The 14563-nt window shown below is 34.1% G+C and overlaps 1 protein-coding gene across 1 annotated transcript in view; it reads right to left on the minus strand.

Moving 5' to 3' along the window:
* LOC129799671 (protein hedgehog) overlaps window positions 1-14563 on the minus strand; it is a 56191-nt gene that overhangs the window by 12220 nt on the left and 29408 nt on the right. The window contains exon 2 of the mRNA XM_055843779.1: window positions 5335-5596. Within this exon, the coding sequence (XP_055699754.1) occupies window positions 5335-5596 (262 nt within the window). The remainder of the gene's footprint in view (window positions 1-5334; window positions 5597-14563) is intronic.

The following is a 14563-nucleotide window of genomic DNA, read 5'->3' on the forward strand; positions in this document are numbered from 1 at the left end:
TGAAAAAATCATATTCTTTGATACAATACGGGAAATTTAATAAAGAATGTCCTTTCGTAAGTTTCAATGAATATCTTTAATATTACTTTTTTCCAAATTTTAGAAAATGTAGGACAGTTTTATGCGTTGCGTCCTCTTACAAAATTTCTACTAATATTAACATTAAAATAAGGCGCCTCGAGTGGGTCAGTGGATAGAGCAGTGGCTCTGTGACTGCGAGGTCGTGGGTTCGTGGCTGAGCGGCAGCAGAAAAAAGATTTCTCATGCCATATCGGCTTCGAATTCGTCCAGTGAATGAATGAATAGTAATGTCAATGGTGCATATTGGCAAAAAAGTGAACCGCCTAAAAACAATAGAGGCTGGTACGAAAACGAGTTTCGATGTGAAAGTGGTACTTCAATCGATACAAATATTCGCTGTCACTGATCCCAAACACACACCGAGAAGGGATGCTGTGATATAGTAACGGCACTGATTGTCCACACAGAGCTGCGATATAGAGCGGCTACCCGTATCGGGGGATAAGATAGAATAGGAGTGGGGAAGCATAAGGGGCCCAATTGGTGGCCTGGATGCATCGGAATATCCGAAATGGAGAACTGACCCCTGGCAAAATCTTATCTTATCTTAACATTAAAATAAAATATGTTAAAGATTCTAGCTAGGGGAAACTGGGTCACCACCAAACACGGGGTAGTACCACTGAAGAGAAATCCAAAAAAGTTAAAATAACATTCCGGAAATGTTAATTTTACCCTGCAATATTGATCCAAAATCGATGTAAATATTACCTTTTTTAGGTGTATTTAGGGTTCAAGTTACCCTTATTAATGTTAATTTTACCCTTAAAAAGGTGTAAAATTAACATAAAAAAATGTTGATACATTTTTACACCTAAAAAGTGTTAAAGTGACGAGGAAAAAAAGTTAATCGCACCCTCTTTTTTTTCTCAGTGACCAAACACTGCGATTTTTTAATCAGATATTCAACTTCAGTGGACAAGACTTATAGAAATTGTTAGGCATGGATGCTTGTCCGCTGAAAAAATGGTCGAGATAGTCCAAGTAGTTTAGAAAAATTAGTGTTTGGTGCTACCCCGTGTTTGGTGGTACCCCAGTTTCCCCTATTTCTCGTATGTTTCGTTTAAGTAAATATTATATTATCTAAAAATATTACAAAATCTATTTATTTCCCAGAATCACCCAATTTTAATGTACACAGAAACTGCTGCACCCTCCCCGACAAACTTTCCCTTTAAGCCTTTCAGTTTCCGAATGGTGGAATGATATGTTCTACAAGATACAAGAATAAAGTGTTTGGTATATCGTTTCCACTGAGAAAGGAATCAATTTGTGACCTCAATTAAAATGGGCCTGTGATTGATGCATCCATTGTTTTTCTCCCTTAACCGGAGGAATTCTCTTGGCCTTCGAAAGACAAATATAATATTCTGGTTTCTCAAAATAGTTTCCAGTGATAAAATCTCCGGAGGCTGGAGGACACAATATTATCTTGAGATATAGCCAAAGCAAGAAATTTTGGATGAATTGATGGAGTTCTCGGTAATTATTTAAGCATCGCAGCATGGTGCAAGAGGAAATTAGGATATATCTCTAATTGATATTACTGTGACTAGTCCAAATGAAATCAAAGTGTTTATTTGATGACTCTCCCATTCATGTTGAATATCATCTTCCTTTTGAGTTTCTTTCGTCTGGTGTCTCCGCCAGAGAAATCCAAGAGGTGATTTAATTAAATGATAATTAAATGTGAGCAGAAACGTGAGTAGAGGTAATAATGTTGGCCAGAATGTTGGAAAAAGAAAATGATGCCAAAATCTCAAGGTTCTGCACATATTGAAGATAAAGTCAGAGGAATAAAGAATCTGCAGTTGAGGATTCATCCATTGATGCTGGGACTTTTCTGGAGTGTGCGTGAAAACAGCCAAAATCACTTAGAGATCGCCTCTGGCATTTATAATGATAGGAGGTAACATAATTCTCGTTTGAATTTTCGCACCAAATCAGTGAAGTCTGGCCACGATGGGCTCCCATTGTGCCCTCCATAAGACCGAAAAGAAGGAGAGCAAGAGAAACAAGTTACTGGGAAGAGTGAGAGTGAAAATATTTGGAAATTCGATCACGCCGAGGGATCTTGTAATTGTATCACCATGCAAAAAGATGCATTTCCCGTTTGAGGAGCATTCACACAACTTCCCAGAGGAATTTCTGCGGTTTCCTGTCCACTTTTTTTTCCTGTTTTTGTTAAAATCCCAAGTCATGGGAAGGAATTGCCCCATGATTATTGCAAGAAGCTTACCTAAAAGCTCCATGATGGAGGAATTTGCACACCTTTCCCGGCAACCACAAATTCGACCCCTCGAAAATGAACTCATGGAATCGTGTTTGGAAACCAGGCAAAAATACGTGAGGATTCGGCTCGATGTAAAATTAAAGATCACCTTCACGCTTTTGTACGATGATCGAGCAACATATATACACGCGATACCGAGATTCAGCAAATTAACAAGCTTCTCGTTAGCATTGTATTTGGGATCGGCCATGTGGTTTCTAAAGGGATGGGGTGCCTCCTTAAGGCGAAACCCATATGAGAGGGATATCGTAAATACAATTTTTCAATCTTCAAAATGGTGTCTTAAATATAGGTTCTACTACCTTTGCAAGTTATTATTTTTACAACCCTTAAGGGAAGGCCATTTATCAGTAGTCGCAGAGTTTAAATTCGATCTAAAACTTAATTTAGTTTTCGTGTATTAAACGAAAATTTAATTTTACTCCTATATTCTTAATTAAAATATTAAAGGGGGAACAAGGTTCTAGAAGTCAAGAAAATCTTTTTTTTTTTATTTAATTGATGGTTGTACTTGTTGAAAAACTTCAATCAATTTTATGGGATGAATTTTAAAAAGTAAAATCTTTCAATCAATCCTTAAAGAGTGATTCATATTGTTCGATAAAGGTCTTTGATTTTAAAATGTCAAATTTCTTGAAACCGTTGATCTGAAGTATTTAAAAAATAAAAAATAAAGTTAAAATTGAAACATCAAATGCCTTTAAGTTTTCTTTAACACTGAGATCTGAAAGACTCTTTAAACTTTTAAATACGGAGAATATTGGGACAAGGTTTTGAAATAGATGAGGTTTCCCTGATCCATTCATTCAAAATTTTAAATTTTAAATTTTTACATTTACCTAATATTTAACATTATTTAATATTAATATTTATTTAATATTTTAATTTGAATTAAGCTTAGTATTGAAGAGATCCTTCAAAATTTTATTTTTGAAATGAATCCTTTAATATTCAAAATTGGTCTTGAAAATCTAGTCGTAGTTTCTATAAAGTTCTTAAATTTAAAATCACATTATCTTAAGCCTTTAAATTTAAACAAAATGAAACAAACTTCGCAATAACTGCTAAACTATTAATTAACTTTGTGAGATAATCTTTAAATTTTGAAGTATTTTCTAAAGACTTTAATATTAAAATACTAAAATTTAAATATTTAAACTTTCTTTCATTTTAAATTACAGAAATTAAAGCTCTGAGAAACTGAGAGAGAAAAATAGAGGTTTCTTTGAACGCACCTTATTATTTTCAATTCGTTTTGTACTACATATATCATAATTTTTTCAATTTAATCTGTGAATAAAAGAATATTTTACGGTACGATTTGGTACAAAAATATTTGAAAGATTTTTTTTAAGACTTTTCTCATTTGATATTTTTGTACTATTATTTTAACTATTTAAAAAGATTTTTCTTTAAATAATTAAGACTATTTTTTATGTAATTTTCTTGATCTAAAAAGATACGCCGGGCATAAACATTCATGTTGGTTGCAGGCGTTGCAGTTATAGGGTAAGATGGGATAATTTAGAATCATGTCTAATTTTGAATTTCCAGATTTCTTAACAGTTTTAATGGCAAAAGAAAAAAAAATAACGAAAAAGTACTCTTGAATGTAAAATGATTTTCTTTTTCTCTTTGACAATCTCAAACAGTAAAAAAATCGCACAATTCCAAAATAGACATGATTCCGAATTACTCCATCCTACCCTAATGGACCTTTTGACCTATTTTCTCTGTGCCGAGTCTTTCGTGAAAATTGCATAGTTCTAATTTGAGTTCTGAACAAATTTCATTTTTTGCTGATAAAATTTAATGTTTTAGGGGAAGTGCTTATAATTTTGGACAGTCTGCATATAAGCATCGATATCCTAAGTTTGAAGTGCCATATTTTCAATACTAATTGACTTTTCTTGTTACTCTCTTTTCAGAAGGATTGTTTAGAAACTTGGCAAGCTATTTATCATCTCATTTTTACTAAAATTAGTTTTAATACGTTTAAAAATGAATTGATATGTAGAGGTGAATTTGACTCTTATTTTGGACAACTTGGTTATTAATTTTTACAACTTGTCTGTAAATTTGGACAGATAATCCGCCTCAATAGTATGCCCATTGTTCTTCATTTTATGAACCAATCTTATCAAGTCCTCTTCCTGGTCATGTAAGGGAAACGTGGAATGTCACAAGAAGCCCAGAAACTTTCCATATCATTCATTAAAGTGAGTTGACTTCGGTGCTCCAAGTACGTGCGGATTCGCTCATTCCCTGCCCTTTCCGGGAGCCTTTCAAGGCATTTCTCACTGCATCTCTTTCGTAGAGATGATGCTCCTTTGTTTCTCCAGGCATTTGTCCAACCTAGTCATCACAAAAGCTAAAACTTCACGAAATTTCGTGAGAAAAACACCTGTCCAAAATAAGAATCATCACCTCACTGGTGAATGTCTTAAAAAAATTCCCATTTTTCACACGAAAAATATAATTCACAAGGCAAATCTCACTTCAGGTCAAATGTACAAATCATCAGTAACGTGAATCAACACAATATTCAATGAATATTCAACAATATCACTCAAAAACAGCGAACAAACTTTGTTAGTACTTCACCAAAACTAAATAAGACTGAAGTAAGCCACGAAGTTCTGTCATATTTCTCGTAAGCAATTGCTCACACTGAATTTTCAACAAAGCAATTTCAACTCAAATCATATTCAAATTTTAACGTATTTAGTGTTAAAATATTCCAAAAAGAACAAATATTTAGATAGAATTCATTATTCATCAAATATTGGAATAAAAATCCATCATTTTAATCAATTTATTTTTAGTGTCCAATGTTATCCTCAAAGTGTCCAAAATAAGAAACTGGACAAAATTAGAAGCATTTCCCCTACTTCTTAGTTGTAGACAGTGGCACTTAAATCCCAGGAAGGAAGCAACTTTTAAAATTTTTAAACCCTTACCTGACTTCACTGAACAATGGATGTAGCCTCGACTCTCGTAGAAGACCCAATCGAAACCGGCTTCAACGGCTAACCTGGCCAGCATGCCGTACTTGCTCTTATCCTTATCGGATGTCGTGATGTCCACGGCCCTGCCCTCGTAGTGAAGCGATTCGTGACCATGGAGACGCTCCTCAGCCCAAGCTTCGGTCACCCTGAGTCTCACTCCTGGCCACTGATTCATCACAGACCACGCCAATGTGTTGAGTTTCTCCTTGCAACGCTGCAATGGGAACAGAGAGTGGTATAAAATTAATGTTATGCCGACTTATCAGCAATCACCGTCTCTTTCGCACCACCTCATGTGCGATTGGGTTAAATGATGGTGCTGGGAGAATGTGATGTATCACATCATTGAACATTTTCATGTACATCTTGAGGCACTTTTATCACATTGTCACTCGCACAGCACTTGGGTGACCAATGGAGGTGAAAAAGAGCTCTTCAATTATGTCTGAATTGAGATGGTATAAAGTGGCTCAGTAATTGCATAATTGCACTCCTTGAGTCCAACATCAATTCAATTGATCGAGACGCAAAAATGCCCTTTTGCGGAATGAACTAAAAGAACACGCCACCATAGAGAAAGGAATCACAGGAATCTCATTATGAATAATTTAAAGTGGTAAGCGATAATTATGATTATTACGATTTTAACACAACATCTTCCTCTTCTATCAATTTGCTGGCGTGCTTAAACACCATTTCATGTTTTTTTTTGCCCACAGTACAACTCTCTCAGATGCTTGTGATCACGACATGTTATCACCCATTCTGAATAAGTTACGGTTACACTATATAGTTGAATATCCACGAAGCAGGGGCACTTTACTAGGTACAAGAGGAAGTCTTTAAAAGAAAAACACAAGTCTTACATTTAATATTATTATGGATATCATCAGATTTCAAGTGAAAGTTAAAAGGTTTTAGAACTCATTATCCCTTACTACATAGAACTTCTATTTTCTTGGCCATAATAGGCCAAAGGACTTTATACCTACAAAATAGGTAAGGGAGGGAACAAAAAAAATGAACTTCTATTAATTAATTAACGTTTATAAACTGTGTGATGTAATTCAAATAACTGCTAGTTAATATGATAAAATTAAAAGTAATATTCTAAAAATTTTAAAAATTGAGCAATTACGTTATAAATTCACAAAGTTCTGCAAAAATTTTTCTAAATGGAAAAATTTCTTTGTAAAAATTCATTTTAATACTAATTAAATTCTCATAAAGCATTGGTCAATTTCTATTCCGTTTTGAGGATTTATAAAATAATACTAGATCCTTTTGAAATTTTCTTGAAATTCGATAAAGTACTAACACTCCTTTGAAATCCTTTTCGAAAATGAAAAACAATATGAAATTTTTATTTTAAAAATTAAATTTGTTTATTTATTCTTCCTTTGCCAAAACTTTCATTAAAATTTCACTACTTTTTAATTTTTTTTTTTTTCAAAATTGATTACTGATAATATTAGGTGAGATTCTTAACAATCTCACCTACTATAATCCTAACAAAATTTCATGTCGTCCGATCGACCTCAAATTTGGCCAAAATGTGTTTCAGCACTTCCTGATCACGAATATATATGTGGCTAATTTACGTTCCCGGCCGGCCGGCCGGCTGGCCGGCCGGCCGGCCGGCCGGCCGCTCTTTGGAGCTTAATAGCTCCTAAACTAAAAAAGATATCGACTTGCGGTTTTCGGCAAAGGTTATATATCGGGTGAAAATTGCAACTTGGTGCATAGACCCCCCACCCCCCACCCCTCCTTCCGCCATTTTGAAGACCCCCCTTTTTTTGTTTTCTCAATAGCTCCGCCCCTATGGCATTCAGCGGACTCAAATTTTAGTATGTTATAGCTGGGCCTTAGAGCTTTCCATCAATACCAAATTTAAGGTCCCCCGACCCCCCTGACCCGAGCTATAAGGGTCCAAAAAAAATTTCTTAAAATGGCCATAACTCCGGTTCTAATTGTCAGAATTTAAAAAGTGAGGGCTTTTTGGAAAGCTCTCGTGAAATGCCACTTCTCCTTCTAACATCGCAAGTTCATAAAACCACCGCTAGGGGCGCTTTTTTTAAAAAGAAAATTTTTAAATCTTAAAAGTTAAATAACTCAAAAATTCCATTGTGCATCGGGCTGAAAATTTAGTATGTTGTAGCCGTTGATTATACCTATCAAACAAAAAAAACCTTAAGTCGATCCATAACCCCTGACCCGAGCTATAAGGGGTCAAAGTTCGAACATTGACCGGCCTCTATCTCCGGTTCTAATTAACATAGCGACCTAAATTTTACCTTTTTGGTTTCGTCTCGATGAGCACTTTCAGATGGAAGTTCAAAAAGTCACCACAGGTGGCGCTGTGATAGCGTCAAAATTCATCGAAATTCAAAGTCACTTTTCTCAAAAACGGCATTGTGCAAGTTAATGAAATTTTAGTATGTTGTAGTCCAGTCTAGGACGTTTCCAAAATGGTGCGTATGCGCGCTGTGGTTTCAATAGAACCGGAGATATGAGGGGTCAAAGTTCACAAAATTCAAAAAATCATATCTCCGGTTCTATGTGACCGATTTTGATGAATGAGGGCTTAAACGAAAGATCTCACCAAATGCTACAACTTTCTAGAATATTTGAACTTTGTGGGACCAACACCAGGGGCGCCACAGTCGAAAAACCAATTTCAATATCACATAACCTCAATTATCTCGACTGTCGCTGAACCGATTTTGATGATTACTTCAACATAATTGTAGAGCACATTTGTCTCTATATTTCGTCCATACATCATTTTCCGGTCAGACTACGCTATCACTCCGATTTTGCCGTTTAAGTGTGAAAAAATTGATTTTTCCCATAATAACGCTTTGAAATCACTCAGATGCCAATTTGACTGCCTCTACTCCACCAAGACACTTAAAATAGGGGTTTAAATGGAAAGTCCCGCAAAATACAACAATTCTTTGATTTAGTTGAAGTTCAACAAATGAACACTTGGGGCACTCTGGATGAAAAAACGAGTTAAGAAACAAAAAACCTCGCTTATCTTGGCTTCTGAGTAATCGATGAGTTCAAGTTCTACGGCAAAATTATAGAGAACATTCTGGTCTACATTTCACCCATATAACACTTTTCTGTCAGTTCATCCAAATCCTTGACATTTTGGTTCAAATACGAAACTTGTATAATTTCACGAATTTGATTCAAGATAACTGAATGGCGTCTCCCTACTTCAGCATCAAATCGAATTTGCATGCACTCCGAGTTAGCTCACGTTAAGAATCTCACCTACATAAGCCGGTTAGGATTATCTGTCCCTTTGATTTTTCTCATGAACCAAATTTAATTTTTTGTTTGTTCATTATTATTATAAATCCATTTTTGGAAGTTCTAACAAGGCTCAGTATCACAATTAATGTGATGAATAAAAATAGATATGATCGGCTTATACTTTCTTAATCTTTCGTCTTTTAAAAATCCCGTAATGATTTTTGCAAAGATCATTTAGATCTATGGATCTCTAATTGAGGTCGTATCGATCTGTCGGCCCATACAAAAATTGAATCAATCTATTGCTCTGTTTATCTTCGTAAAACTGTTCTACACATTTTTTGATCTTTTCTGAATATTCTTCAGATCTCTTGATCTTTGTAAACATTCTTGAGAATTAAAAATCCACTAATCTTTTCCAAACACCCTCCAAATTTTTAAGATTTTCCTAAAAACTATCTCTTTGAATAATTGTTTTAATTTGTCAAGTCATGCAAATTTACATCGAACTGAAAATTAGTCGAATTCTCCTAAATGTCGTCCCTATCTGTCTAAATGTACGAAGGACTTACCGATTTGGCAATATGTCGATCTTAATAAGAGAATCTAAAAATAATAAAAATCTAAATGGTATATTCTCCATGTACCTCGATAAAACAGATAGATAGAGAGATAAATATTATCATCAATGCTTTATCGGCAATGCATTTCAAATTTTTATAACAAAAAGAAAATTGCAAATATTTTTTCAGCGGACACCGCCGTCTTAGCGTTGGTTACCAATCTACACCAGAGTAAAAACGGTGGAAAATTCTTTCTCATGTTGTAATATGCTATACATCCATAGGATGATCATATTTTTTTAATATACAATTTCAATTTACTAGATTGGCTTTTATATCGTTTATGTCGTTATTGTTTCAATTTGATTATTTTTCTCGAAAACGTCGATCTCTTCAAATGATCATACCAATCTGTCAATCTCTGCTAAAATCATATAAATTTGTCAATCTTCCAATCTTTTAAAGAATAGCTCCTGTCGATCTTTAAAAATTCGTATCTAACTGAAGGTTTATCGATCTTTTCCAAATATCTTATCGATCTGGTAATCGTTGCAAAAGTCGTACCGATTTGCCAATCCACTAAGTTTTATCGATCATTCTGTTAAGTAGAATTTTTTAAAAATCGTGTAAAACTGAATATCGATATTTCTCAAATATCGTGCAGATTTGTCAATTTTTGCAAAGATTTTGTGATGTGCCAAATTCTCTTATCTTCTCAATGATCGTTCTGATCCGTCAGGCGGTCGATATTTTTGCATAATCATATTCTAAAATTTAAAAAATCATTTTTTCAAGTAATTCCAAATTATTTTATGCCTTAGACATACTTACGACTTAAGCCGAGAGACGGCTTAATGGAAAATGATGGAAAAGTAGTTTAACCATTATTGCGAATATAATTGCGCTAAGCTGTCTCTCGGCTAATCCTAAGGTCTTTCGAGACCCTTATATAAAGTATAGCATTTTTCATGACTTATGTCAGAAGATTTTTCACGTCACAAAGCTTTTTATAAAAAATGAAAAGCTTTTAGAACCAATTTTATTGGAGAATCATTAGTCTCAATATAATAAAGTGATCATTAGGCCTGTTCTTTAGCAAGATTAACAAATCACTAAAGTCAAGGAGCTGTTATCATGCCAATAATTAGAAGTATTTTGTTTTGTTTAAAAAATAACTATTTCAACTGAAAGAAGAAGCAGAAGAATGCATTGGTGAACTTCTTCTACTCTTGACTTTAAAATTATATACATTTGTACCTCTGTCGGTGATTTAGCTGCACAAAAGAAACCACATTGTTGTGACAGATGTCGACAATTCTTCTCCATTGATCGTGATCTTGCCTATTGGAAAAAATTTCACTATGATTGATGGACAATGATGTTGCTTTTGTTGTTGCAATATGTATCAGAATGAGGATGATCTTTCATCATTCCTCGTCAATCCTTTTTCAATGAAATTAAACCAGTGAAAAAATGCCATATCAACTCCACCTTCTAAATTAGGTGATTTCTCTGGGGATTTCCTGTATGGAAGAGGCAGTTCGTTATCTAATTGTCCGCCATGTGGATACTTGTTTAACGATCACGAGGCTTGATCGTCATTTTGTAGACTTTCGGTAGATATACAAGAAATAATTTAACACTTGAATGACTAATTTTTTTTGGGATTTCATCTCTCAATGTGTGTGAGTATGAATCTATAGAAAATTAGATACAAATGTGACTCCACCTTAGTTGAAGGCGTGGTCATTTGCAGGTGAATTTCTTCGAGGAAAAAAAAGATGAGTATAGAAAAAAATCCGTTGAAAAAAAACGAACAACAGAAACTGAACAGCATCGATGAGTGGAAGTCCAGTCGAAGAAACCATTGAGGGAAATAAATTCGCTGCAATATTTTCTACGGAAAGAATAGTTATACAGAACACATCATTAGTGTGATCTTGAGTGGATTAATGTGACTTGATTATAGTCGTAAGGGGATAGTACGTTTCCACGTAAAGCGTAAGATTGAATTGCCCACCTTATGGTATGTGCCCAAGTGAAAAATGATGATTTGCACTAATTATTATCATGAGCTTATCTTTATTCTCTTGCATTCACATATTCTTACTTTGAGGCACTTCAACTGGGTCTTGTTTGCTGAATTTAATTGCTCATATGAACACTCTAAATGTCTGATCTCTTTGACACATTCTTGTTAGACGTGAGACCTTTCCCGTTCCCCTAATATGTTTTAATGAGCTCAATTTAGTACAAGTTTCTCTATTTACAAATCGTGCAATTGTTGATAATTGGGTAATTATGGCATTAATTGAAAATATATTTTTTATTAATTTTTTCTTTTCCTTTTTGTACTAAAAAGTTGATCGAACTAAATCACCAGCAAAGATATATAGGGGAAAGGCTCATATTTTTGATCTGTTTCTTATTTCGGACATTTTGAAGATAAAATTGGACAATAAAAATAAATTGATTAAAATGATGGATTTTTATTCCAATATTTGATGAATAATGAATTCTATCTAAATATTTTTTCTTTTTGGAAGATTTTACCACTAAAAACGTTAAATTTTGAATATGATTTGAGTAGAAATTGCTTTGTTGAAAATTCAGTGTGAGCAATTGCTTACGAGAAATATGACAGAACTTTGTGTTTACAGTAGAGTTCCTCAAATTCGAACATTTGGGGGGTATAGATGACATTTCTCACTCCTCAAATTTGAACAATATTTTCAAAAACATAACGGAATTCATGTGAAATTCACTTTTCCTAAAATTAAGATAAATAACTTTAGAGAATATATCAATGTAATTTATTGTGAAATAAATGGAATTTGTTGCGGAAGTTAATATAATACGATAATATTGAGGAAAAACCAGAGAAAAATGGAACTCCACGAAAAACTTTCTTCACATAACCTCAAATTTTACATTTTGAACGTTTTGAACTCAACCGTCGTTCAAATTTGAGGAACTCGACTGTACTTCAGTCTTGTTTAGCTGTGGTGAAGTACTAACAATGTTTCTTCGCTTTTTTTTTGAGTGATATTATTGAATATTCATTGAATATTGTGTTGATTCACGTTAATAGTGATTTGTACATTTGACCTGAAATGAGATTTGCCTTATAAATTAGATTTTTCCTGTGAAAAATGGGAAATTTTTTAAGACATTCACTAGTGAGGTGATACTTCTTATTTTGGACAGGTGTTTTTTTCACGAAATTTCGTGAAGTTTTAGCTTTTATGATGACTAGGTTGGACAAATGCATGGAGAAACAAAGGAGCATCATCTCCATGAAAGAGATGTAGCGAGAAATGCCTTGAAAGGCCCCCGGAAAGGCCAGGGAATGAGCGAATCCGCACGTACTTGGAATACCGAAGTCAACTCACTTTAATGAATGATATGGAAAGTTTCCGGGCTTCTTGTGACATTCTACGTTTCCCTTACATGAACAGGAAAAGGACTTGGTAAGATTGGTTCATCAAATGAAGAAAAATCGGCATCCTGTTGAGGCGGATTAGTTGTCCAAATTTACAGCCAAGTTGTCCAAATTAATAACCAAGTTGACCAAAATAAGAGTCAAATTCACCTGTACATATCAATTAATTTTTAAACGTATTAAGACTAATTTTAGTAAAAACAAAGACAATAAACCCTTGCCAAGTTTCTAAACAACTCTTCTGAAAAGAGAGTAGCAAAAAAAAATCAATTAATAATTAATATTAATAAAAAATATCGCACTTCAAACTTGGAACATCGATGCTTATAAGCAGACTGTCCAAAATTATGAGCCTTTACCCTATATACGTATTTATTTATTTATTTATTTATAACAAAAAATTGCTTATTAAAGTATGTGCCTTTTAGAGACGAAATAACAGATAAAAAATATTTGGGTCCACTTGGCCTTATTTATGGGCCGGCCCGTCCATACTTATGGCATCCTCGCAAAAATCTTGAACTTTACCACCAAGATTTCGAAAAACCGCAAAATTAGGAATACTTGATATGTCATGATAGCATATCATGACTTTTTTTTATTTTCGAACTTATTTTTTGACAAAATTTGAGACTAGGGTAAAGTGATACAAGTTGGACATAGTGTTACAAGTTGGACATTTCGCCGGTACAAGTTGGACAGGGATTTTTCCTTGATAAATAAAGTACTACATTTTTCTTAAGCACAAGGAACCAAATTATGAAACAAAAGCATTGAAATATACACCGAGAAAAATTTGGATGGTATTTTCTACAAATCGTGTCTTTAAATTCTACTGCCTCAAAAGATAGTAGAAAATACCATCCTCCATAGAAACTTTCCTTTAGAATCTACCATCTTGACATTTTAAAATTTACTATCCTATGGATAGTAAATTCTAATAGCCGGATGGTAAAATCTACTATCCTCATTTAGATTTTACCTTGACCTCTCTTAGATTCTAATATCCGGGAAGTAAATTTTACTGGCCGCATATTAGATGTTAAAATTTAACTGGAAGACAGTAAATTTTAACGGAGGATAGTAATTTCGATTGAAATTACTATCCAAGCCAGTAAAATTTGCCATCCTGCTGTTAGAATGTCATTTTGGAATATCGTGGGTGCCGATGCAACGGTTCCCGATATGCTTTGAATACATTATAGCAATTCGTGGCGCAGCTGGAAGATGCTGGACTGTCATCACAAAGGTCGCGTGTTCAAATCTCGGCGCAGTCGTCAATTTTCACGCACCAAAATGGCTTGAAATACAGAGAATATCATCCAAGAAGGGCCCCAAGCCCTCAAACAATGGCCAAAAAGCAATGAAAATAAGGAAAAATAAATTTTTCCGACATTTTTCATTCTAATATCCGGCTAGTAAAATTTACTATCCTGCCAGTAAAATTTACCATCCGGATAGTAAAATCTAATATCCGGGGATATTAGAATTTACCATCCGGCTATTAGAATTTACTATCCATGCAATAGATTCTACAATTTTTGACAGTCCAATTTAATATCGCGTTTGCTGGGTGACTTTTTTACTATCCGGCCATTAGAATTTTGTATGGAGGATGGTAAATTTTACCATCCACATTTTTCTCGGTGTACAAATAAAAATGAAGTACTAAATTTATAAAGAAAAAAAAGTCCTGTCCAACTTGTACCATTGTCCAACTTGTACCATGGTCCAACTTGTACCACTTTACCCTAAGCCATAAGTAATGCCGCAACCCTACAGAAAATTCTACAATTCTACCCTGTAATAGTCAATCTGACATAGACCTTAAAGATCCATTGTAAGATTTCTAACGCTCAAAGGAATTCATCAATGAATACATTTAGCAAATTTAATTCTTTAAAGGTGATTA

Source organism: Phlebotomus papatasi, chromosome 1 (assembly GCF_024763615.1).
Source record: "Phlebotomus papatasi isolate M1 chromosome 1, Ppap_2.1, whole genome shotgun sequence".
Taxonomy (NCBI): Eukaryota; Metazoa; Arthropoda; class Insecta; order Diptera; family Psychodidae; genus Phlebotomus; species Phlebotomus papatasi.